The 24,893-nt window shown below is 62.0% G+C and overlaps 3 protein-coding genes across 12 annotated transcripts in view; 1 reads left to right on the top strand and 2 right to left on the bottom strand.

Annotated features, from left to right (window-relative positions):
- Positions 1-628: 628 nt before the first annotated feature.
- Positions 629-15,792, top strand: SSBP4 (single stranded DNA binding protein 4). 7 transcript variants are annotated; one of them, XM_082707305.1, is made up of 18 exons: positions 629-996; positions 7,615-7,687; positions 8,059-8,120; positions 8,211-8,295; positions 11,886-11,975; positions 12,467-12,532; positions 12,758-12,817; positions 12,903-12,972; positions 13,125-13,192; positions 13,279-13,346; positions 13,656-13,701; positions 13,805-13,840; positions 13,941-13,995; positions 14,086-14,156; positions 14,254-14,332; positions 14,743-14,771; positions 14,934-15,041; positions 15,411-15,792. In XM_082707305.1, the coding sequence occupies exons 1-18, from the start codon at positions 938-940 to the stop codon at positions 15,438-15,440; spliced, it is 1,155 nt and encodes a 384-aa protein (XP_082563431.1). In that variant the 5' UTR covers positions 629-937; the 3' UTR covers positions 15,441-15,792. The 7 variants fall into 7 exon arrangements, with proteins under 7 accessions (XP_082563431.1, XP_082563432.1, XP_082563429.1 ...); XM_082707303.1 differs by having other exon boundaries at positions 684-996; positions 14,934-15,157; XM_082707309.1 differs by lacking the exon at positions 629-996 and adding an exon at positions 1,413-1,544.
- Positions 15,635-24,019, bottom strand: ISYNA1 (inositol-3-phosphate synthase 1). 4 transcript variants are annotated; one of them, XM_082707280.1, is made up of 13 exons: positions 22,209-24,019; positions 21,642-21,757; positions 19,786-19,833; positions 18,974-19,102; positions 18,664-18,825; positions 18,232-18,364; positions 17,932-18,125; positions 17,530-17,679; positions 17,231-17,446; positions 16,935-17,099; positions 16,728-16,841; positions 16,436-16,653; positions 15,635-16,298 (listed from the first exon to the last, which is right to left on the bottom strand). In XM_082707280.1, exons 1-13 carry the CDS (start codon positions 22,390-22,392, stop codon positions 16,097-16,099), a joined length of 2,031 nt encoding a protein of 676 aa, XP_082563406.1. In that variant the 5' UTR covers positions 22,393-24,019; the 3' UTR covers positions 15,635-16,096. The 4 variants fall into 4 exon arrangements, with proteins under 4 accessions (XP_082563406.1, XP_082563405.1, XP_082563407.1 ...); XM_082707279.1 differs by lacking the exon at positions 22,209-24,019 and having other exon boundaries at positions 21,642-21,796; XM_082707281.1 differs by lacking the exons at positions 21,642-21,757; positions 22,209-24,019 and adding an exon at positions 20,610-20,923.
- ELL (elongation factor for RNA polymerase II) overlaps positions 22,223-24,893 on the bottom strand; it is a 73,879-nt gene continuing 71,208 nt past the window's right edge. Inside the window, exon 12 of the mRNA XM_082707292.1 lies at positions 22,223-24,578. Within this exon, the coding sequence (XP_082563418.1) occupies positions 24,462-24,578 (117 nt within the window). The 3' untranslated portion in view covers positions 22,223-24,461. The remainder of the gene's footprint in view (positions 24,579-24,893) is intronic.

The raw sequence follows: 24,893 nt of genomic DNA, 5'->3' as shown, positions 1-24,893 counted from the left end.
CCAGGGTGACCGTGTGGCCCAGGGTGATCGTAAGTAGCTGAATGGACTCTTTCCACAACTTGTCTGAAGCTGCAGCATAGCTGAGTTTCAGTGTGTCTCTCTGGTTGTGTGTCTGTGTGAGTGGTGATCTGTGTGTTTTGCTGTTCTGATAGCCACTGTGTATACCTCTGTGTATATGACAACGTTTCCCTGGGTGAGCTGTGTGTGTGGCGTTCCCTCTCAAGCTGCGTGGGGGTAGTTCTGCGGGGTGGTACCCCCGTGACTGCCTATTGCTTTATGGAACTCTCACCGGTTGTTCCAGGAGCTGTGTGGATCTATGTGTGTAGTTCGGTGTCCGAGAGTGTAGCTGCAACTGTGTGTGGCTGTGTTCCTGGGCGTACAATTTGGGGGGCTGGTCCTATCTGAGGGAGTGTGCGTGTAGCCGTGATCGACTGTATCCTGCTGCGTGTCCCCAGGTGGCCGTCCCCACCCGTGCCTGCGTGTGTGTACCCGCCCCCCCTCCCGCGGCGGGCACTGCGCGTGCGCGCCCGGCCCACGGTCCCCACAGAGGGACCCATCCGCGCGCCCGCCATCGCCCCTTTAAGAGCGGCGCCCGCGGGCGGCAGGGAGGCGGCAGGCGGGGGCGCGCGCGGCGGGAGGAGGGGGCGCGCGCTTCCCGGAACAGCCCGCGCTGAGGGAAGAGAGGAAGAAAATAAAACCCGTGGCTGGAGCTGAAGCTGGAGCTGCCGCCGCTGCCGCCGCCGCCGCCGCCGCCTTGGCAGTCTGGAGCTCCCCCGCGCGGACGATGCCCGCGGTGCCCGCGCGGGGCTCGGGGCGGTGAGGCCCGGGGCGCGGGGTAGCTATGGCGACCGCTAGCGCGGCCCGCGGTGCCGCCTGACAGGTGTGGGCCCCGGCGGCGGCAGCGGCGGCGGCGGCGGCGGCGGCGGCTCCGAGCAGCATGTACGCCAAGGGGGGCAAGGGCTCGGCCGTGCCCTCCGACAGCCAGGCCCGCGAGAAGTGAGTCGGTGGGCAGGGGCCGCGGGAGCCGGGGGCGGGGCTCGGCGGCCGCGCAGCTTCCGTGGGCCCCAATGCCGGCGGGCACCGCGCGGGGCACGTGGGCGCGGGGGCAGGGCGTGCGGGGCCCGAGCGAGCTCGAGGGGTCGCGAGATTTGCGGGGGCGCGCGAGACCCGAGGGGCGCGAGATTTGAGGGGCGCGTGAGGCCCGAGGGGCTCGAGGGGTCGCGAGATATGTGGGAGCGTGCTGGATCGAAGGCATGTGAGGTGCTTGAGAGTTCGCGAGATTTGAGGGGGCGCTGAGACTCTGGGGGGCGCGAAGGGCGCCAGGAGTTGTGAGGTTTGGAGGGGGCGGGGTGCGCGAGAGCAGAGAGGTCGTGAGTTGAAGGGGCGCGGGAAGCCCCGAGGTTCGCGAGATCTGAGGGGGCGCGTGAATCCCGAGGGCTGCGGAGACCCGACCTGCTGGAGGGGTCGCGACATTGCGGGGGCGCGCGAGACTCGAGGGCGCAGGATTTGAGGGGGCGCGCGACCTCCCGACCGTCGAGTCTCGGGTGCGCTAGTTTGCGGACGCGCGTGCGCGCGAGGTCGCGCCCGGGAGCGGCATCTCCCGGTCTCCAGCGAAGTTGCTGGGGCCGTGGATGGGGTGGGGTGGGGTTGGGCTCTGACCAGTTGGGGACCCCTGCACGTCGCGAAGAGCTTGCGCGAGGAGAGGGCGTGAGGGCTGGCGGCCCCAGCCCGGGGCTGGCGGCCCCCGCGCTGGCGGCTGGGTGGGTCCCCTGGGGAGGCCACACGGCTCACAGTGGGAGGACTCTACGATCTGCTGCAAAAACACCTCCTGCAGGGGCTAAAGGCCCCGTCGTGCCTGTTTTCCAGCCCCCCTGGGTGGCCAGACCCGTCCTGTGCTTGTCCATTGCTTCGAGAGGGTCCCATCGGAGCCTTGGTTTGGAGATAGGGTTCTGCTGCTAAAGAAAGTTTAGAAAACACCAGATGGTCACATCCCGTATTTCATCCGTGGGGGTGCCCGAGCCCTGGAGAGGAAGCGATCTGCTGAGGGAGGTCTCTGGGTCTGGGGCGCGGGAGAGATCTCAGAAGGCAGGAGGGGGGAGGGCACCCTGGAGAGGATGGCTGGTTGCTCTGAGCATCCTTTTCTGAAATATGGACAGCCGGCCTTGTAGGATTCTCACAAGGACAGGGGTGAGAGGCTGCAGGGAGGGCACCCCATACAGGCAGCCACCAGCGGAGCCACTTCCTGTCTCCGGGCCTCGGTTTCTTCCTCTGTGAAATGGGGGTGTGGGGAGGCTACACTGCTCAGGTCCTCAGCTCTGTGGTGCTGGTTTTTATTTTTTTATTTTTTTTTTTGGTTTTTGGTTTTTTTTTTTAAGATTTCATTTATTTATTTGGCAGAGAGAGAGACAGTGAGAGAGGAAATACAAGCACGGAAGGGGGAGAGAGAGAAGCAGGCTTCCTGAGGAGCAGGGAACCTGATGTGGGGCTCCATCCCAGGACACTGGGATCATGATCTGAGCCAAAGGCAGACGCTTAGACAGACGCTTAACGACTGAGCCACCCAGATGCCCCTCTGTGGTGCTGTTTTTCTCCCGGCTGGCAGTCCTGCCTCCTCCTGCCCTTCTTCCTTCCCGGGACCCTGTCTTGGGCCCACTTCTTGCTCCTCATCTCAGCACTAGGTCTGGGACAGCCTGTCCCCAAAATGGACTGAGTACCTGCTGGGTGCGTGGATGGTGAGTCCAATAATAAACACTCCAAGCCTACAGGGCAGCCTGGAGGGCACCTACCACCCAGGACTAACTAGCACTTGCATTTGGTCCTTGGTTTCGAGGCTTTTTAAATAAGAGGACGAAGGTCACAGGGTTAGTGGAAGTCCCCTTAGTCCCCTTTATATCCTTTCCTCTGTGGCCCCAGAGGTTCTGCCGATGTGAAGTCCTGCCAGGTAGGTTTAAATAGTTCTGTAAATGACAACCGTGGTTGGTGTGTTGTGTTTTTTGCCGGGATTGGTTTTGAGAAGGGGCACCTGACCACAGGTAGTTCGTTCCGTAGCCCAGCAGGTGAGGGAATCACCTTGTGGTTTGCTCTGTCTCTTGCCCGGCTTCCAGGTGTGGCTGTGGGCATCCTTGTTTGGAGGGCAAATGAGCGAAAGGTTCTTGAGAAAAGGATCCCTGAACTGAGTCCTGGAGGCTGAGCAGAGTCAGGGGACACAGGGAAGCTTCCAAGGAAGGGCTTGAGAAGAAGGAAGGAACAGGAGGAGGAAGACAGAGGGCGAATTTGTGAGTGGGGGACATCACCCAGGCCACTGGCTGGGAGAAGGGACAAGCATGGGGGCTGCCAGGCAGATGGTGAGGAGACACCCAAAGGCCTGGCCTTGAGGGTAGCAGGGTGAAGGGGCTTGGGGAAAGAAATGTGTGGGCTGGAGTGTCCCTCTGTTGGGAAGGGATACAAGGCCCTGAGTAGAGGGCCTCTCCCAGCCCCCAGGAGCAAGTCCAGGGGCTTTAAGCAGGAGGAGGACACTGTACTAGTGCTCAGAACTTCTGTTACCTGCCATAGTTCTTTATTTTTTTTAAAGATTTTATGTATTTATTTGACAGAGAGATCACAAGCAGGCAGAGAGGCAGGCAGAGGGGAAGGGGAAAGCAGGCCCCCTGCTGAGCCTAGAGCCCTGTGGAGGGCTGGATCCCAGGACCCTGAGATCATGACCTGAGCAGAAGGCAGAGGGTCAACCCACTGAGCCATCCAGGTGCCCCTGCCTTAGTTCTTGCTCATTACAGTGGTGGGGCCACATTGTAGTCTCCAAGGCTCTAATGTCCCCTTCTGTCACCTGAGCAACCCTTCGTGCATTTCTTCCTGTGAACACTTGGGGTCTGGGGACACTCCCTGGTATCCATCCACTTGTCCTCTTACAGCAGAAGCCCCTCCCATAAGTGTGCTCTTTGTTCCACAGGTCATTTGCCAACCTGGTTAGGGGTGGGAATGCCAGGATTTGGATTCAGAGCCCAGGCCCTTCCCCGTAACTGAGATCAGGGCTGGGCAGGACACCTCAGGTGGGAGGCTCCTGTGTGTCTCAAACAGCATGGTCTAATGTCCAGGCTTCAAAAGTTTTTCCTCAAAACAAAACAGCTCACAGTCCTTCCCTGAGACTCTATCCTGGTAAAAATGAGAGTACGAACACTTAAGAGAAACCAACAAAACTTAAAATATTTTCTGGATTCTCTTTGCTTTGGGGATAAAACTCCAAATCCTTAACATCAAAATACTCAGCTGATTTTGATTTTTACTGGTGCTTACCAGTTGACTGCCTGTGTCAATCCTGTTCTCGCAGGAGGGAGTCCCCATGTTGGTTTGTTCATTCATCTGGGGTAGCTAGGGGCGCAGGAAGCCCCGGGTGCAGTTGTACGTTCAGTCGTGAGCTAAAGAGACCAAGTCCCTGCCCTCCCAAAGCTGTTTCAGAAGGAGCTGCGGGCAGTGAGCAGAGAGACCTGTGTCAGAAGGGGATAAATAAGGAGGTTGGAGGGTGGATGGGGCAAGTGGAGGTGAGGTGTGACAGGGAAGACTGTGCCAGGTGACATTTGAGCCACATAGGTTTTTAGGTGGAAGTGCCCCAGGTGGGGGAACTCCCTGTGCAAAGGCCCTGGGGTGGAGGGGGGGCCACTGTACGTGTGCTGGGGCATTGGAAGGACTGAAGGAGTGCTGTAGGGTACATGTGTATGTGGAGACTCTAGAGGCTGGGGAGAGAGTAGCCCCTGGGGGAGCCCTCTTGAAATCCAAGCAAGAGGTGGTAGTGGCCTGGACCCAGTGTGGTAGAGAAGGCAAGAGGAGGGTTCCAAAGCAGAAGAGAGAGTGTTTTCCTTAAGTTTTTCCCCTACATTCAGTAAGTGCAGTGATCTCAGGGGGATGGCTGGGTGGATAGTCATGCACCTGTGTATATCTTTTTATGAGTCAAGGCCAGACTACCCAAGTCAGATGGGACAGGGGAGGTGGGAAAGGAAGAAGCTGGTGGGGAGCATGTTGAAGATAGTCCACTGTTGAAGCATGTTGAAGATGTCATGTGAACCGCGAGTTTGGGCATCTGCACAAAGATGTCATCAAAGCAGGCGAGGATGCTACTACCCAGCAAGAAGCTAGGGCCCAGGGTTGAGCTGGGGCAGGGCTAGTGGAGGGGGAGGGGGAGCAGGCAGGAGTGGGGTCCTGCATCCTGGGTCACGTGCCACCTCTGAACAGTTGAGGGCAAAAGGGAGATGTGGGAGGACCTGATGGCTGACGGTGTTGAGTCCTTAGTGGATGTGGTAGGAGCCAAGGGTCACTTTTTCAGGAAGCTTTCTGAGCCAGAATGCCCAAAGGGCAAGACTGCAGTCTCCCTGTCCCTCTCCCTACACCTGCCTAGCTTGATTCCCCCATCCCATCTGACTCCCTTATCTCTGGGCATCTCACCCCCAAACTTTCCTGCTTCCTGCAGTGACCCCCAGAATGGGTGAGGGGCTGGCTGGATCTCTCGTCCGCCTCTCTCCTTGCGTGGAGGGTGGGGGAGGGGACGGGCAGGCCTGGGCTGGTTGGCTCTGCTTCAGCCCGTTGTTCCTTCACTGATGGACGCTGGGCCAGCAGATGCAGACCACTTGAAGGCTCAGGAAGCCTCTGAAAAGGAAGAGAATCCTAGCAGTGAGTTGGGCAGCTAAACCTGGAGGCTGTGGGGCCAGGGAGGCTGAGAGAGCAGTGTGATCATGTGGCCGAGTCAATAGCTGGTCTTGAGGAAAACCCACACTTGGAGCAACAGGACCACCATGAGCTATGCCCCACGGTGCCCTGTCCCGTCGGTGGCTGTCACAACTCATCTGGTGCAATGGGAGTGGGGGGCACACCTTGCCCTGGGTCCACCCACCCCAGTCCCTCAAACATCTGCTTCTTGTCCTCCCCTAGCACGCACTACCTTCCTGCCTACCATAGAACTCCTCAGGTAGCCTCCAGGGGTTCATGTGTCTGTAACGTATACTGCACAAATGTGCTGGGCGAGTGTTGAATGCATGAAAACGGGTGGAGGAAGGAAGAGGATCCAGGGTAAGAGCAGAAGCAGTGGTGGGGAGCAGGGGCCGGGACAGAATGGCAAGAGCTGCCTCCTCAAGGTCTGAGGGGAGCTAAGGAAGTAGGGGGTGATCTGATGGGGAGCGGGGATGTGAGGACCAAGAAGCCTGGCTGGGAAGGTGGGAGAGAACAGGAACATGAGTCAAAGCAGGGTTATTTTAGGATGGGGCCCTCAGCCAGGGAAGGGTGGCCAACTGAGTGGAGAGGCGTCCTGGAAGGGCTTCTAGCTCAGGGCAACCCTTGGGAAGCCCCCCGGTCTTGGATCTAGACCCTACCCTCTCAGCCTATGTGGGGCCTGGATGGACAGTAGGTTCCTGGGAGCACTGGGAAGGGCCAGTAACTGTGGATGGTTGGGAAGTGGGTGACCCCAAGAGGCAGGAAGTTTGTTTGTTTGTTTGTTTGTTTGTTTTTTAAGATTTTATTTATTTATTTGACAGACAGAGATCACCAGTAGGCAGAGAGAGAGAGAGGGAAGCAGGCTTCCTGCGGAGCAGGGAGCCCGATGCGGGGCTCGATCCCAGGACCCTGAGATCATGACCCAAGCCGAAGGCAGCAGACCAAACCACTGAGCCAACCAGGCGCCCCGGCAGGAAGTTTTTCTGCTTGCTGGTGGGGAGGACTGATGAGGGAGAGGTGTCGGGGCCAAGGATGTGGAGGCTCGGAAGATGGTGTAGATGGCCCAGCATTCCTGTGTGGCCTGTGGAGGACCCTGCTGGTCAGAAGGTGGCTGTGTTCTAGGGGCATGTAGCAGCCAGGCTGGTCCATCCAGGAGTACTGGGCACTGTGTTTCCACAAGGCAGTGCCATAGCAGCCAAGTGGCACCACCGGCCCCGTGGCCCCTCACCTGCCCTCACTTGTCCATACTACTCCTGCGGGGCTGGTGGAGCTGGGTCATGGCCCCAATGGTAGATGGGCTCTTGACCTGAAAAAGAAAATGGGGTTATGGGGGCATCTGGAGGAGGAAGACCTCAGGTTAGAGGACACCTTTCTTTCCCTAGCAGAGAAAGCCAGAAGGAAATTAGGTGTTGGGCCCTGGCCACATGGCCTCAGGTACCCGCTGGGAGACCCCACCCAGGGTCTAATCTGGTGTGACATTCAGGAGCCCTTTCTCCTGGCCAGGTCGTCCTGGGGGATGAAGGCTGTTCTGGGGTCTCAACACTGGGAGGACAGGGCCAGGACTTGGCCCATGAGGGGATGTGGAACTGAACATGAGGGGTGGCTTGCAAGTCAGGGGTCGGGGACTGCAGGAGTGCTGCCTAGATGAAGGGCCTGCTGGCTGGGTGTGGATGAATATGTAGGAGCTGGCGGGACTGAGCACCTGATGAAGGCGTCACGTCAGGGTGGGAGAGATGGGGGGGGGGCAGTTGAGAGATGGCGGGAGGGCAGTTGGGGAACCATTAAGGGGCAGTGAGTGAGGCTGAGGATGGTGTCACGAAAGGGCTCACCGAGGCCTCTCCCGGGGACCCTTGGGGAGGGGCTTGTGGCAACAGCTGCAGGCCTCCGGAGAGCCTAAACTGGTCGGCATCCTGCCTGCAGGTTGGCGCTCTATGTGTACGAGTACCTGCTGCACGTCGGTGCCCAGAAGTCAGCCCAGACCTTTCTTTCCGAGGTAAGCCAGCCGTGCCAGGCAGAGCCCCCCAGGCAGGATCCTTCCTTACTACCCATACCCTGGCGTCCTCTCCACCTGCTTCCACTGGGGCTCCAGTGGTGGGGTTGGGTTGCTCCTCTGCTGGCTCTGGGGACTGAGGAGTGGGGGGGTCAGGGTCCGTGGGCTGGGATCAGGGCATCTGTCTGGCCATCTGAGGATCTGTGCCCACTTCTCTGCCCCTGACCCGGTTGTCCCCTGCCCCGCACCCTTGCTTGGGGTGGCTGGTTCCCCATTCCCCAGGTACCAGGCTGGGCTGGGGCTGCCTCACATTGGAAGAGGTCAGGCGGGCCTGGGCAGCAGGTCCCCCTCACCATCTTGCTTTTCCCCTGCAGATCCGATGGGAGAAGAACATTACGCTGGGGGAGCCCCCAGGCTTCCTGCATTCCTGGTGGTGGTGCGTGTGGGGCTGGTGGGGGGTATGGAGGGGGACTGGGTGGGGACGCCTAGGGAAACCATCTTCCCCCCCATCCCCTGCCGCCCACAGCGTGTTCTGGGACTTGTACTGTGCAGCACCTGACCGCAGAGAGGCGTGTGAGCACTCGAATGAGGCCAAGGCCTTCCAGGACTACGTGAGTCCCTGCCCCATGGACCTGGATCAGGGCTCTTGGGCATGGGCCAGTTTCAGGGCCTGGGGCCTTGGGGGCCTGCACGGCCTGAGGCTGGCTGGGGTGGGCAGGTGGGTCTGGTGTTGGGGTTTAATCTGGGATGTTGGCCACTTCTGGGGCTTCCCTATGCCCTCAGTCTAGAGTCACTCATGGGGTGGGGGAGGCTCCTTCCATTGCACCCAGCTCCTGAGGGTCCCCACAGCACCCCCCACCTTCCTGACCCCAGCCCTACCTCACCTCCTCCTCATCTGAATCCCTTGGGAGCCGGGAGTGGGGAGCTCTGCCTCCCCATCTGCCCTGGGGTGGGGTGGTGGTGGTGGTGGTGTGTGTGTGTGTGTGTGTTGGGGGGTGGGCCCACCTTGGCATAGCCCCTCCCACCCCAGCCTTTTTGAGCTCCTGGGGCTATGGGCTTGGCTAAGGGGCAGGGGCACCCTCCAGCAGTAGAGGCCCAGCACAGGCACACTTCCTGACTTTGCTTGGTGATTGGGGCTGTTGACCCCACCTTTTTGGCCTCAGTTTCTGTCCAGGTTGAGTGCGGGTCCAAGGCCTATCTGGAGAGGAGGGGAAAAACATGAAAGGGCTGTGGCATCTCGTCGTCATGGGGAGCAGATGGCTGCCCCTGCCTTTATCCTCTTGGTCCTGGCTGTGGGGCTTGGCCACCTGGCTTCCCAGAGAAGTCTGCGGCTGGGCAGGAAGGGCTTGGGGCCTCCGGGCCCACTCAAGGGGGAAGCAGCAGCTCAGCTGGCGTCTAGGGGCGGTGCAGCTCTAAGCGAGTTCTCCCTTCTCCCCCCGCGCCCCCCCTTGTGCACCCACTCTCCTACAGCTGCCGGCTTCACTGCCTGAGCAGTCCGCCCTGCTGTGCCCTGCTGTGCCTTCTAGGGCCTCCCAGGGCGTGGCCCGTCCCGCCGACCAATCGCTCTGCAATTGGTCAAGGTCGTGCACCGCCTCCCCACAAAAAGCGCTTCCTCCCCCCACCCCGCAAGTGACCGCCTTTCTAGAGCCGGGGTGCAGTCCACGAGGGGTAGCCATCATGTCCGGAATCCGCTCCGCACCTGTTGTACAGTGTGCATGGGAGCCCGGGTCCCCACTGGGTTCCACTGCCCCTAAGCGTCCCTCCCGCCCCCGCCCCCCACCCCGGTCCCTCTTCTGCCAGAATGGGGCTCCAGGGGTGTCTGAGCTGTGTGCGTGCATGACTCCGCGTGGGCGCTCATTCCCAGTCGGGCCCTAGCCCCCTCCAGCCTGCTGGTGCCCCCTTCCCTCCCCACCCCTACCCCGGCCTCTCCTCTGCCCTCCCCCCCCAGCGGCCTCTCAGGGTCCCTCTGGGGAGGGCAGGAAGGCAGAGCACAGTCGGCGGGAACGCGCTTCTGGGAGCGCGACGGTTACCATGGCAGCGGAGTGCGTCGGGGGAGATAGTGCGGGCACAGCGGGCGTGGTGGGGGGGAAGGGAGCGCCCCGGCCCCGGGTGACGGGTTCCCTGTAGCTGCGGGCGCACATCCTGCCCGGCCTCTGCTCTAACGTGGGGGGAGCACCGTGCTTGCCTCCCACGCATGGTCGGGGCCCCCTCCGAGTGGGGGCTCAGTTCACCCCTCCCGGCAGCCGACTGTGGCGTCTCCAGGAAACGCTAGCGCGCCCAACCCATCGTCATAGCAACGCGGGATGGGCCAGGGCGTCTCCGGGTGGATGATTGACGTGGGGGGGGGTCTCGTGCAGGCCACCCGCCAGTGAGGGTGGGCCCTGTATTAACCTTTCTGGGTCTAGAGTTGGGGAGCCCCAGTGAGTGTGGGATGCCCCATCTTCTCCCTGCCCCCACACCTCCTTGGCAGCCCAGAGAGCGGCTGCCCCCCCTCCTCCCTCCTGACCAGGAAATGCTTTGGCGCCTGCTGTGGCTTGAAAGGGGGGACTGCTCTCCCATCCTCTCTGTGGGGTAGGTTGAGGGGAGTTGACAGACGGAAGGCTCAGAAGTGCCTCCTTCAGCCACTGAGGCAGGCGCCTTTGAGAATATAGTAGGCGCTCCAGCTTTCAGGCTGTGTGTGTCTGTGGGGGGGAAATGGGTGGAGGCAGGGGGGACCTGGCAGTTTGGAGGGTGTGAGAGCTTTATCCCCCCACTCCTAGGATCTCTTGGGCTTTCAAAAGGTTGGTGATGGGCCCTAGGATTGTTTTCAGTCACCATAGGCCAGGGAAGGCGTGTCCCCCGCCCCCCCCCCCCCAGCTTGGGACCTGGGTAGGAGACCTTTGGAGGTTGATCTTTGAGAAGGGGCAGCTTGCAATACCCAAGGGGAGGAGTATGTCTCCAGGGGTCCTGCTCTGACCCAGCCAAGGGGCCCTCTCCCTGCTTCTTTGGAGCAGGAAATGCTGTGTGACTGTGGGCAAAATGCTTCACTTCTCTGAGCCCAAGTGGCTGCAGTTTTACAAATTCCTGAGCATCCCCATGTGATGGCTGGGTCAGTCCCGGGAAGAGCTGTGTCCCAAGCAGACCTTCCCCTCCCTCTCAGATCCCGTTGGGGGTGGAGTGGGTGCAGATGATCCAGCAGGCAAGAGAGGAGGGGCCCCCACAGAAGTACTGTCTTTACTCAGTCCTTGCAGAGTCCTCCTTCCCTGTCCTTTAAGGTGTTCCCTCTACCCTGTAGACTAGGCCTCCATTTCCCTCCTCCCTCCTCTGTTCCCAAAGGCAGACAAGCCTGGGACTTGGAACCTACCAGAGGAAGTGGCCTGTCAGCCTGTCCCCCTGCCAGCTCTGGCCTGCCACCAGCATCTCCACCCTTGGCTGACATGGGAACTCCCCTGTCTAGCACCCGGTCTTCTCCCCTCCTCCAACTGAAGAGAGGTCTGGAGCCTGGACACCCCGCCCCCTAGTCCTGCTCTTCCTCACCCTCCTGACTGAAAGGGGGGTGCTCTGCCCCCGCAGCTCCCGGGAGGAGCCCTTTGGGAGGGAGGTTCACCTTGAAGCTGCCAGTTGATTTCTGTTTATTTGGGTGTCTTGGGCAGAGCTGGGAGTCCAGCTAGTCCGTCTTCCCAGCCAGGAGAACCTGGGGCATGTGGGGCTGGGGCTAGAGTCAGGGATGACGCGCCCACTAGTCTGAGGTGAAATTCCGATGGGAAGAGCGAGCCGTGCCAGATGCGGGGGGCACATGCCCACGGAGGTCCTGGGTCGTTGGCATCTTCAGACCCCCAGAATCCTCAGGCTTGGGACGGACTCCTTAGGAGCTGGGATCCCCAAGTCTCTGGCCTCCTCCCTGGGCTGTGGGCAGCGTCAGGCAGGGCCCCGACCACTGCCAGTGTCTTGGGTGCTGCCAAGAGGCAAAGCTTGTGTCCACACAGCAGGTTTGAGGACAAAGGAGCAGCCCTGAGTGGGGGCAGCTGACACTGGGCTGGGGACTGGGGCAGCGGCTCCTCCTTCATGTAGAGAAGCCTCCAGGTGTCCTCACACCCTCACCAGGGTGGAGGATCCCACGGCCCAGGCTCCTTGTTCTGCAGAGTGGGCTGTTTGCAGGTAGGAGGGGGCACCAGCAGGAAGTGACGAGAGCTAGTTCTCCTGGTCTTCCTCACCCCTGCAGAGTGCTGTAGCGGCCCCCAGTCCTGTGATGGGGAGCATGGCCCCCAACGACGCGATGGCAGCAGGCCCCATGGCCCCCGGCTTCTTCCAGGTACAGCCAGGGCCGGTGCCCCTTGTTCTCCAATTCAAGTGGGCACATGTTGGAGGGTGAAGGCATGGGCCGTGAGGGTGGGGGGTGGTGGATCTTAAGGGGAGAGGCCCAGGTCGGCTGCAGGTGGGTCGGGGGCTTTCCAAGAGGTGGGTATTTGTGTGGTGGCTTTGGTGGCAAGGGCAGGGGTGGGACTGTTTGGGCTGGGCCCCAAAGCAGGAGAGGGAGGCGTCTCTGTGAGGTTGGCCAGTGTGGGCCTGGTTGCTAAGAGCTTCAGAGCATGGCTCTCTGAGCCATGGGTCTTGCCTGTGACTGTTCCCTAGAGCCCCTCACTCCAAACCCCGTCTTGCCCTCGGGGGAGCACAGGGCTGCCCCACCCTCCCACCTCCATGGTGTCCCCTCACCCTCCCTGGCCATGCTCAGTAGGGCCACAGAAAACAGTGAAGCTTCGGTGGACCTCGCTCCTCCCAACCCACCTGGTTCTGTCCTCCTAGGGCCCCCCCGGCTCCCAGCAACCCCCCCACAACCCCAACGCCCCCATGATGGGGCCTCATGTTCAGGTAAGGACCTGTGACGCCTTGCCCCTTTGCACACGCACATCCCGGCAGATGGAGCCCCCAGCCCCACCGCACTCATGCACCGGGCACTGGCTGGCTGTGCTTTGCTGGCTGGTCCTGGAGGAGGGGGGCTGTCCAGGCTGGGGGCCCGGGCGGCTGCAGGAATGGGGTAGCTTTGGGGGGTGAGCGGGCGGTGGGAGGTGCTGATCCCCGGCCCACCTCTTCCAGCCCTTCATGTCACCGCGGTTCCCAGGGGGCCCCCGGCCCACCCTGCGGATGCCGAGTCAGGTGAGAGAGGGATGAGGGGAGGGGGGGCAGGAGTTGGGCCAGCGTGGGGGTACCCACGCTCAGTGCTGCCACACCCCCTCTGCAGCCTCCTGTGGGGCTCCCCGGCTCCCAGCCCCTCCTCCCTGGCACCATGGAACCCTCCCCGCGTGCTCAGGGTGAGTAGGGAAGCTCCCGCTGCTGCCACCTTCTGCTCCAAGTTCCTTGTCCCTGCTGCCTGCTGGTGCAGAACCACCCCCCTCCAGTGCATGTCCACACTGGGGAGTATTCCTGGCCTGAGCCCCCTTCCTCCTGCCTCCCTCCCCACCAGGGCATCCTAGCCTGGGCCCGATGCAGAGAGTGACACCTCCACGAGGCATGGCCAGCATTGGACCCCAGGTAAGGGCTGGGCCAGGAGAGAGGGTACGCTTCCGGGGCTTTCCCCGACATCTTGGCCTGCATTCAACATGCTTTTGCCTTCCCAGAACTACGGAGGTGGCATGCGGCCCCCACCCAACTCCCTCGCTGGCCCGGGCCTGCCCACCATGAACATGTAAGGCCAGCACCCAGCTTCATGGGCTGACGCTGCTGGGGCATACTCAGTCTGCACAACCGCTCTGGTGGTTTACTCTGTATTGGGGGGGGGGGGGGGTAAACTGAGGCCCAAAGGCCAGTGAGTGATAGGATGGGATTCGGAGGCTAACTGGAATCCATCCCTGGGTACCAACTCTCAGCCAACATGGGCTGCTCTGCGGCCCTGTTTGGGGGATGGTGGGGCAGAGTGGGGGAGGTCACGAAATGTGTAGTAGGGGGCTGTATACCACCTGGCCTCACCCTGGGATCCACCCACTGTGTCTTCTAGGGGCCCTGGAGTGCGAGGCCCCTGGGCCAGCCCCAGTGGAAACTCGGTGAGAGGCGGGCTGGCGGCCCCGGGAGGGTGGTGGGTGGATGAGCAGATGAGCGGTGTGGGGGTACAGCAGGGCAACTTCTCATGGCTGCCCTTCTCCCCAGATTCCCTATTCCTCCTCCTCCCCCGGCAGCTACACGGTGAGTGACTGAGTGACGCAGTGGCTCGAGCCAGGGGGCAGGGGTGGTGGTTGGCAGATGGGGGGGGTCTTTCTCATGTTCTGTCTCCTTCCTTGCGCAGGGACCCCCAGGAGGAGGTGGGCCCCCTGGAACACCCATCATGCCCAGCCCTGGAGGTGCTGCAGCCTGGGCGGGGTACAGGGAGGGTGTGCGTGGCCGGAGAACTCCTCGCAGCCCTTCCCCTTACGCTCCGGTATCTCCCCCAGACTCCACCAACTCCAGCGAGAACATGTACACTATCATGAACCCTATTGGGCCGGGCGCCGGCAGGGCTAATGTGAGTTGTGGGGGTTCCAGGGTGGGTGTTGTGGCAGGCGGTGGCCCCGCCGGGGATTTGATGGCCCTAGTCCCACACTGCCCCCCACCCCCCGCAGTTCCCGCTCGGCCCTGGTCCGGAGGGCCCCATGGCGGCCATGAGTGCGATGGAACCTCACCACGTGAACGGATCCCTGGGTGAGTGGGCGTTGAGTAGAGACACACACCTCACTCCCCACCCCTGCTATTTTGCGAGCCTTCTGCGCCCCCTGGCGGATGCTCCTGCCCCACCCCCCCAGTTTCTCTGCTGGCATCCCGGTTGCGCCCCAAGTCCACTGGCAGGGGCTGCAAGAGGGGAAGTGGCGGAAGGTGTGCGGGGTGTGGGGAGTTCCAGCAACTAAATCAAGAGTGCCATCACTGACCCCTGTCCCGACCCTCCATCCGAGACCCCCAGCGGGGTCCCAGCGGGCTGGGCCCAGGGACGGAGGTAGGGCCACGCAGCAAGTTCAGGGAGGGGTTAGTTGACCCTGGGCTGGGGGGAGCGGGGCATTGGTGCTGGCCTGTCGCAGGCACATCTGAGCCACGGTCCGCGGTCTGTTGGTCCACAGGCTCGGGCGATATGGACGGGTTGCCGAAGGTGAGGGGCCGCCGTCCTGCGTGGGTGCGGGACCTGGGACTCCCTGGGTGCGGGGATGTGGGCTGGGTCAGAGCTGGGAGGCCTAGTCAGGGTTGGGCGGAGCCGTGGGCAGGGCCCGGCCCGCGGGGCGGGGAGTCCTACGCTGACCGCGGCCGCCCCCAGAGCTCCCCCGGCGCCGTGGCCGGCCTGAGCAACGCCCCGGGCACCCCGCGGGACGACGGTGAGATGGCGGCCGCCGGGACCTTCCTGCACCCGTTCCCGAGCGAAAGCGTAAGCGACTGCGTCGACTCCCCCCCCGCGGCGGCGTCGGGCCGGAGGGGCCTGGCGGGCAGGCCCCGGCGGGGCGGCCGGGGGGCAAGAGCAAGACCGTGACCGCGGCGGGCCAGGTGGGGGGGCGGCCGCGGCATCCTTCCCCTCCCCCTCTTTCCCTCCCCCACTCCCGCCCTAATCTCACCGGCCCTCCTCCCTGTCCCCACCCCATCCTGGGACCCGCACCCCAGGGCAGTCTCCCCACGCATCGCCACTCCTCTCTTCCCCTCCCTCCGCCCCGCCCCGTCCCCCATTCTCCCCGGGGGGCGGGTCCCAGCGTAGGCCAGAGCTGAGCCCGCCTCCGCGCGCCACCCCCTCATCTCTCCGCAGTACTCGCCCGGGATGACCATGAGCGTGTGATGGGGCAGCAGCCCCTTGCCCACTGCCGGCCTCGGCTTCTGCCCAGTGCCCCTGCCTGGGACCAAGGTCCAGGGCCTGGGGCAGTCTGCTGGGTGAGGGTCTGAGGTCACACCTCGGGCGACTGTACTCCATCCAGTTGAAGGATTGGACAGCTTGGAGGCCCCACACGAAGGACTCTCATTTTATAAAAAAAAAAAAAAACAAAACGCAAGGACCTCAGAGACGTTCTTTCCTGTATAGGCCCTTCCCGCTATTTCTATTTTGTCCCCGGGGGATTCTTGGGGACCTCCTTTCCCCTGGACGGCAGGGGTGGGCCCCATCAATAAATGTAACTTGGTTTTGGTTTTTGGTATCTGGTCTCCAGATTTCTTCGCTGTGGCTTGTGGCCACGTCCTCCCATCAGGGGTTAGGCAGAGGCCTCAGGGTTCTGTAAGTTTCAAGAGCTGGGGCATCAGTTTGGGAAGGGTAGGTAGGAGAAAGATGGGAGATGGGGCTGGAGTTGGGGGGGTGGCTAGGGTTAGGTCGCAGGCGCCCAGAACCCACAGATGATGCTGTGGCTGAGAGTGGCACTGGCTTTATTGTCTTCAGGGGTCTTGGAAGGGTTGGGTCCTGAGGGGGCAGTGGGGCAAGAGTTTTGGGGGAGGATGGCCATGGCCTTAAGTGGTGGGCATCTGGGGTGCGTCAGCCTGTGAGAGCCCATTGGCATCACCCGTACAGCCATTGGGGGCAGTGGGCGCCGCTCCTCTCTTGCAAGGCACAGGGCAGGTGGCTACCACAGGCCCCACTCGCTTGAGCCCGGGGCGCTCCATCTTGTGCTCCAGAAGCATGTGGTTCTGCGGCGGGAGCCCCACACAGGCCCTGGAGGAAAGGTCAGGACTGAGTGGGGCCGGACTCCGAGGCCGGGGTCCCCAAAGCCTCCAGGCCCTCCAGTCCCTGTGCCGAGGCAGCCAGCGGATGTGCGGGCCTCCGATGGGGACCTCAAAGCCAGGGCCCACCTGAGGATATTCTCGATGCAGCTGCGCTGGCGGAAGAGCGCGTTCACCACCGGGCTGCCCGGCGGCACCAGTGGCGCCTTGAACAGGAAGCTGAGCAGCGACAGCACTGAGTGGAAGCCCTGTGGCTCTGGGTCGGCGTCCGTGCAGAAGCTCACACGCTGGCACAGCTCGGTCAGCAGCACCAGGTCCAGCATGATGGGCGCAGCCAGGAGGGAATCCTGCGGGGCCGGTGGGTTAGGAGGCAGGTGGGGCCGGTGGGCAGCCCCACTCCCGCCCTGGCGGGCCCCCGCACCTCGCACGTGTTGTGCAGCACCAGCGTGTTAGTGCCGCCCAGCATCAGCTCCGAGGTGTACTCGTCCAGCGCGCGCTTGCTGTCACCAACGTATGGCACGTACTTGATGACCACCTGGGGAGCAGCATGAGGTCACGGGGGGCCCTGCCCTGCTCCACCAGGGGCTCCCCCCTGCCCCCGGGCCCCAAAGGCCTATGGCCCACGCACGCAGTGGTCAGGCTCCTCGCCGGGCCTGTAGAGCACTGGGTTGCTCTGCACCATGTCGTCCACCACGCTGCTCTTGGACACCTCCTTGGAGCGGAACTGTGGCGGCGCCGACAGGTTCTGCCCATCGTTGTTGCCCAGGTGGTTGTAGCTCACGATGGACATGGTCTGTGGGAACAAGGGGCCCCACAGCAGCTGCAGGCCCCAGGGCCACAAGCCCCGCGGCCACAAGCCTGGTGCTTGGAGTGCAGCCCACCCCATCCCCGCTCCTGAGCTGTGCACCCCCCAGGCCCACGCACCTTGAGGCCAGAGCCTATGAGGAAGTCCACAAGCACGGACTTGACCTTGGTCTGGCCTGACTTGAAGTCATCACCACCCACGAAGACACGTCGTTGCCGGGCAAGCTCAAGTGCCCCGGGCACCAGTGTGTTCTGTGGGGACCCATTGAGGAAGGCGCAGCCCTCCAAGATGCTGGCCACAGCGAAGAGAGTGGAGGGCGACACCTCCAGGCCCAGCTGTGGACACAGGCGGAGGATCAGCAGGGAGGGATCCTTTGGGACGGGTCCTGACCCCTCTCTCCAACCCTGGGTGCACCCACCTGGATGGTCCGCAGCAGGTTCTCAGCGGTGTCATTGAGGCCTGGGACCACTTCACAGAAGCGCTCAGTATTCGCTGTCCACAGCACGATGACCTTGTCTAGCCCAGCGCTGGACCGGAAGTCACGGATGTCCCTACGGATCTGCTCCAGCTGGGTGGGGAGGGAAAGGGATTGTACAGGATCCTCGACCTGGGGAGGTCTGGGCTACTCAGTTCCCCAAGTACAAAGTGAGGTCTGGAACCTCAGAATGGGAATGAGGAGACAAAAGGCCAATAAGGGGTGAGGGGCGTGGAATGGGAGGGGTGAGGGGCGTGGAATGGGAGGGGTGGTGGGTGGTAACTCAGGCTTGGAAGGAAAGAGCAACAAGTGGCAAGGGATACAGGGCTTGGGGCAGGGCTGTACCTGCTGTGCGCGCGTGCCCAGTATGAGGTTGTCAGCGCGCACACTCTGGTTAGCTGCGATGAACTCGGGTATGTAGACAGAGGGCCGCGGGCGCAGCGCCTCCAGGTGCGGCCACAGTTGCTCCTGCAGCCCCCAATCCAGTACCTGCGCGCGCCGCATTGCTTCAGCCAAGTTCAGCGATGATATGTCCCAGCCTGGGGGGGCGGGGGACGACACACGCCCAAGCTCAGCCCAACTCAGAACATGGACCCCTCCAGACCCCGCCTCCCACACCAACCCCCTGCCTAGGGCCCCGCCCACCGTCGAACACGAGGTCGTCGGGTGCCACCATGGGCAGCAGTGAGCTGAAGGGCACGAACACCTCCTGGCCCTCGGCGTCCAAGCCCAGGCTAACGGTGCCCGCCTGCGTCAGCGAGCCGTAGTAGTTGGCCTCCTGGGGGGCGGCAGGCAGGGCGGGGTGAGGTGGGGCGTGGCGTGAACCACCAGCCCCCATGGCCCCACCTAGCACCCTCAAGCTCCGCCTTTCTTCTGGGCGCCTCAGCTCTGTGCTCTGTCAAGGCAGAAGCCATTCCCCCTTTGGAGACCACCCCCCCCCACACACACACACCCAGGACAGTACGCGGGCACTTTAGGCTCTGTCCCTGAAGGGTCGCCTCCTTCGTAGAGCTCCGCGCCCTAAAGGCCCTTCCCCCTCCTGCAGGAACTCCGGCCGAGCCCCACCCGACCCCCCACCTTGCGGCCAGTGCGCGTGGGCCAGGAGAGGCGCAGTCGGTTGGCCAGCACCGCGGCGGTGAGCGTGGAGCCGTTGTTCCCGCCCCAGCCGACGAGCATGACCCCAAGCCGGGGCACCTGCCGAGCGGTCCGAAAGGTGAAGCGCGTGGACGTGGGGTATACCTAGGGGCGGGCAGTGCAGTGAGTCTGCGGTCACAGGCCCTTCCTCCCTCACTGTCCGAGCAGAGTCTTCGACGTTGGGTAATTCCCGTCCCCTCCCGGCTCCCAGGTTCCCCCAGCTCCCACCCTCCAGCCCGGGTCCGTTGCCTACCTTGAGGATGCTGCCCTCGCGGCTGACACACGCTGTCCGGTACTCGTACTGAGCCTCGATGGTATCGGGGCCGTAGACCACGTCGGGGCTCTCGACCACGAAATTGGCTGTGGCCTCCATCGCGGAGAGCTAGGGGCGCAGGGTGGGCAGAAGGTCAGCGGAGACACAAGAGCCGGCAGACCGGGCCCACCGCGGTCCCCAGAGAGCCCGCACCACGCCCCGGAGCCGCACTCACCGGTGCGGAGTCAACTCGGACAGTGGCGGTCGGCGAGGGCTCGGGGCGCGCGAACTCCGGAGAAAAGAGCCGCAGCCCCGCCCACGCCCCGCCCCTCACCCCACCCGCGCCAAGGAGGAGGGGCGCGCGGGGAGGAGGGGCGCGCCCGCCTAGTACTCGGAGGTCTGGGGTTCAAGGACCCGCAGGCCCAAGCCATCCCTGCCCTTGGGTTCCCGCCCCACCGGGTGCGGCGGGACATCCACGTGGGCTACAGACCCGGCCACCCGCATCGGGCGCGTGGACTCGCTTCGCATCACAGCCAGTTAGGGCGCACGGCCACTTTTCCTCATTTTACAAAAGAGAACATTAGGGCTGCGAGAGAGGGAGCCAGGCCCAGCCACCAGGCAGGAGGTGGGGCTGGGCACCTGGGTCTGAGATGCTGCTGTGGAAGCTAGGGCCAAAGGCTGAGCCGGGGCTTAGTCCTCCAGCCCAGGCCGCCTCCGCCTCCCCTTTCCTGAGCCGTACTACCCACCAGGCACTCCCGACCTGGCTCACATGGTGTGTTGGAGGGGGCACTGCGAGGCCTCAGTTTCCCTACCTGTAGCAGGAGGGCTTGGCGGAGCCAGCCTGGAGGGGCCAGTGTTCCCTGAGGAGAGGAGGGGAAGAGAGGAGGGGGCAGGACCAAGGAGGTCAGCTGGGGAAGAGCAAGGCATGCACAGCACTGCGCCCCCCTAGCACCCAGTGATAAGGGAGCGTGGGAACCCGGCGGGGAGGGCGGGGGCGGCTCCCCCAGGAACTTTCCAAAACAAGCGGCCTCCTCCGGCTGGAAAGTTTCCACCACTGGAACTGACCCAAAAGGTGGATAGTTGGGAACACTCGCAGGAAACATGGGCCTGGCCTTGGGGGTTGGGGGCTCCAAGCTTCAACCTCAAGGGACTCCAGTGTGGGGGAGCCGGAAGTAGACTGGGGCACCCCAAGCCAGAGGCAACCTGGAAGTTGGTCTGGCAAGGCAGGCTGCCTAGGAGAGGTGGTTGCTGGAAGGGGTCTTGAGACATGACACATCTTTTATCAAGATACATGAAGAACTGCCCATGCAAAAACCTGGGGGGAATGGGTTCAGGGGCAGGTGAAAAGGTGGCCAGGTGGGATGGGGGGAGCAGCAGTCTGGGGACCAGGGCCGGCCCTCAAGGCTGGGGACAGGGAATATTGTGTAATAAGTATTTGGGTCTTGTCCCTAGTTTCTGGCCGGAGATGGAGTGCAACAGCCAAAGGCTGGCGATTTCATCACACCTATGTAATGGAACCTCCATAAACACCCCGAAACCACACAGGTTGAGCGAACACAGGAAATGTGGGAGGGCACACCTGGAGAAGGGCATGGGCGCCTGGTGCCATTCCCCACACCCTGCCTTCAGCATCTACCTCCTGTTTGGCGGCTGAAGTGTTCTCCTGAGTGCTGTAAGCCATTCGAGCAAACCTAGGAGGGAGCCGTGGGAACACCTGATTGATAGCCAGTGGCCAGAGACTTGTGGCAGGTGCCTGGAGTGGGGGGTGGTCTCATGGGACTGAGCCCTTAGCCTGCAGGCTCTGCTACCAGCTCCAAGAACTGAAATCCAGTTGGTGCCAGTGGTCTGGAAGGCACTTGTGCCTCCAAGTGCCAGGTGACCTGGGAATGTACAGAGACTAGAAAGGCCCCAAGACCCAGGCTTGGGGAGCCCCAGCATTCACGGGGCAGCCTGTGGGAGGTGCCAGGAGAAGGGCGAAAACAGAACAGTCAGTGGGGCACCGGACAGCAATTGCAGGGACTGCCTGGGTGTGTGACACAGAGGTACTGTGCTCCCTTGGGAGGGACGGGGGAATCCCTGTCCCCACCGTAACACAGGCTACTGAAGGCAGGGGCAGGGCTATGTCCACCAAGTACCAGTGCCCATGCAGAGCCTAGCACATAGAAGGGGCCGTGGGATCAGAGTGCTGGGGGCACCTCCTGCAGCTGAGGCGCACTCAGGGCGTAATGGCCATGGTGCCTCTGGGCAGCGTGAGGGGCTGCAGGGGAGTCTGGTGAAGGACCTGGGGAGCACGTGGCCACAGCAAAGCTAAGGCATGACAGGGTACAAAGAAGCAGACACTGGCCCTGGACCCTGGACTGTGGGGATAGAGATGTTATCCCCTGAAAGGACGGATAGCCAGGCTGCCCAGGGAGCAGGGTACACCCTGCCCCACAGGCCCGCCTGATCTTATCTCCTGTGCCCCTTGGATTCCCAGGCCACCTTAGAACTCAGGCCAAGGCTGGAGCCAGCGGGGCTGTCCAAAAGCCTAAGGCCCAGAGCCCCTGACCCCTGGACCCCTTTCATCCCAGGCTTATTATTCTTTGTCTGTTTTTCCTTCTAAAATAAACACCCACCCCCACCCTGTCCTTCAAAAGCAGGACCCTGACCCCTGCCTTCATCTCCTCACCTGGAGCATGGGACAAGGACAGCCATCCCTGCTGGCATTCTGGGCCTGGGGAATCCCACTGGGCCGTGGCATCCCCATCCCCATCATGGGCACAGGGGAAGCCCCTGCGAGCCAGCCTGGTGGGAAGAAACAATAAAACAGCGCCATCACTGCCCTTTTCCCCACCCACAGGTCATTTACCCCCAAGGAAGGGCACTCCCCTGGCCCCATATGTCCCTACTACTCCTGGGGGCTGTGGCACTTTGGAAGGCCCCTGCTGGACCTGGCCTACCACCTGAGGACACAGCCCTACTCCTATACCTACCGTGGCTCCCCACTATCCCCATAGCTTGTCTTCATCCTTTCCTACCTATGACCAGGCAGTTTGACCTCATGCCTCGCATTAGCAAGGCCCATGTGTCTCGGCTAGTCGCCACCTGCCCGCCTCCCTGCCTCCCACCCTAACCCGCACCTCATACCTGCTCAACACCACGGCTGCTCCAGCGCCCCGTCTCCTCCCGACCCCAGCCCACCCCCACAGGGGGCCAGGAGGCCCCGGTTAGGACAGACACAAATGCACCCAAGCACCTGGGGCTGCGGGGTTCGGTTCAGTGAAATTTATTGTAGGTTGAAAAAAATCAGCATTCACCTGCTTAGTGTACAAAAAGGACACTAGATCTTTTAAGAAAATATTAGGAAACTGAAGACGCAGATGCCTTTCAATCGTAACATTTTGGCAAAAGTGAAAAGTTCTTGTAAACACCAACTCCATGGCTCAAAATAGTTTTTCTCCACAGTACAATATTAAAAGGGGGGGGGGACACAATATCAATAAGTTAGACCATATTTAATCAGCTAGAACTTTTGTCCATCATCCCCCAAAGCACAATACTTTTTTTAGCTTCATAATTCCTTAAAAGGAGAAAAACAACAACAATAACAAAAAAACAACAAAAAGCCAACAACAAAAAGGAAATTCAACTTAGAGTCCCTTGAACTGGTTCCCAGGGCAGAGGGCTGGATCAGCCCTCTGGCTGCAGCCTCCTTAAATAATCCTTCACCCGAGTCTGCCTGTCCGGCTGGGTACAGTCTGCACACGTGACACGGCTATATGTGGAGCTCGGGGGTCCCTGGTGTCCGCTCAGCCCTCCCACTCCATCCCAAATGAAAAACAAAACACTTATTGAAACATGAAGGATCAGTTGCCTTGGTGCTCTGGGCATCCCAGGGGCACCCAGGAAGGCACCAGTGGGCCGGGCACGCTGCAGGGGAGCCTCCACTCGGCGCCGCTCTTTGGGAAGCCAGCAGGAGACCTCCCTGTGGCTTAGAAGAACAGACCTGCCTGCCGATCACTCATGCTCTCCCTGCCTCACTCCTGTGGGCGGCCGCATCCCCAGCACCCCCCAGCTTGCCAGCCCCAGGCTCCAGGTTGCAGCCACTCCCTCTGCCTCCCCAGTCCTGGTGGCTCCATGGACTGTGGCCCTGAATGTGAACACACGCCTCAGGCCCCACTGCAACCCGGCAGGGTCCCCCCCCCCACATACACACACACGTGCATACGCACGCACACACAGGTGCATGCGTGTGCATGGTCCCCCAACACTCTGGGGGACACTGGACTAGGCACAGCTACTAAGCAGCAATTATGGTGTCCATGGAGCCCATGCCCCCAGAGTGGGAGGACAGGGCACATTTTCTGAGCTCGCTCTCAGTTGGGGGGGGTGTCCCCCGACCCCCCTGACCCCCAGCTCCTCCCTGAGTGCAAAGCCTGCGGTGGCTCTGCTAAGATGACCCCAAGATCCACAAGCGGACTGAGGGACAGAGCGAGGTCAACAGCATGGAGACCACACAGTCTCAGCGCGAAAAGAAAAGCAGCAGCAAAGGGGGAAATTGAGAACATAATAAAATCCGACACTGCTCTTGCAGTGTGAGCTCGTAGCCCAGAAAAGCCCCAGTGACCCCCTACAGCTGAGGGCCTGAAATAGCAGGGCAGGCCCGGTGGGCCAAGAGCCGCTCTGCTCCCGCAGCTGCTCCGGGCCAGCTGGAGTTCTTGAAATAGCCCTGGGCGGGCCTCCACCCGGGTACAGCAGAAACCCTGTCCTGGCCTGGGGGTGCCGTGAGGGCTGGGGAGGCCAGGGCAGGAAGGAGGGCCCAGGGCAGGAACACAGCCAGACACCAGCCCAGGAGGACAGCCTGGGAGGCCAGCCCAGCCGGCAGCAGCCCCTGCGCCCCACCCTCCCCGACCCCCAGCCCTCAGGAACAGATCTGAACTTTGCGATGGCATCTGTAATACTGCAGGCAGGACACAGGGCGGCATCTGGACCCTGGTATCCAAGGAGGGGAGGCACAGGTTTAGAAAAGATGCTTTCTCTCTCATACAAAAATAGACAAGGGTCTCCTAAGTAGTAGCTAAAAGTGGCTGTCTTTGTATAAAACTAGAAAAGGCAGACAGGCTGGCCTTGGAGTCTTTCCAGGAGGGGACACTGAAACCCCTTGGGCTGCAGGCTGGAGAGGAGGTGGGCCTCCTGAAGAGCCCATCCTGGGTGGGGGCTCCCCAGGAGATGTGGGGGGCTGGGGGCGTGGGATGAGACACTGGCCACCCCACCTTCCTCGGTGAGCTGAGGGCAGCAGTCTGCGGGGGCTCCCCTGAAAGCCGGCGTTGCTGGCTCAGATGAACATGTCTTCCTTGTGTTTATTTTCTTAAATAAATCTCTTTTTCCGCTCTGTAGCCTCCCCCACCCACGCCCAGCCCCCCCACTCCCCCGCCGTCCAGAAGGGTCAGCCCAGCAAGGGGAGCTGGCCCAGCAGGCCGCGCAGAACCTCCGGCACCCTGGCGTCAGGCTAGGGCCAGGCCTGCAGCTGCCGCTGGTCGTACTCGGCAATGAGCCTCTTGATGTGGGCCAGCTTGCTGTGCAGGTACTCGCAGCGGTGCTTTTCCTGGCTGTAGTTGGTGTTGGTCTGCAAGAGAGAGGCAGACTTGAGCCACATCCCCCACCAGCCAGCGTCCCAGAGCACAGCAGGGCCAAGTGCTGCCTCGTGTGCCAGCCTACGGGCAGCCCTGGGCTCCCACCCCCCTGCCTGCAGGCCAGCGCCTACCACGCAAGGACGAGGACCCTTGCTCTACCTCAGGCCAGAGCCCTGGGCTGGTGCCTCTCCCCAAGCCCCATCCTGGGAAACAGAGTCACTGCCAGGATGAGGGCGGCCAGAGGCAAGACTGTCAGGAAGCCTCCTTCCTGGACTGGAGGCCTGGCACACAGGGGCACACACATGGCG

This window comes from Mustela nivalis (assembly GCF_964662115.1).
Source record: "Mustela nivalis genome assembly, chromosome: 1".
In the NCBI taxonomy this organism is placed as follows: Eukaryota; Metazoa; Chordata; class Mammalia; order Carnivora; family Mustelidae; genus Mustela; species Mustela nivalis.
Note: the sequence above shows the minus strand (reverse complement) of the source record. Positions and strands in the feature narration are given on the sequence as shown.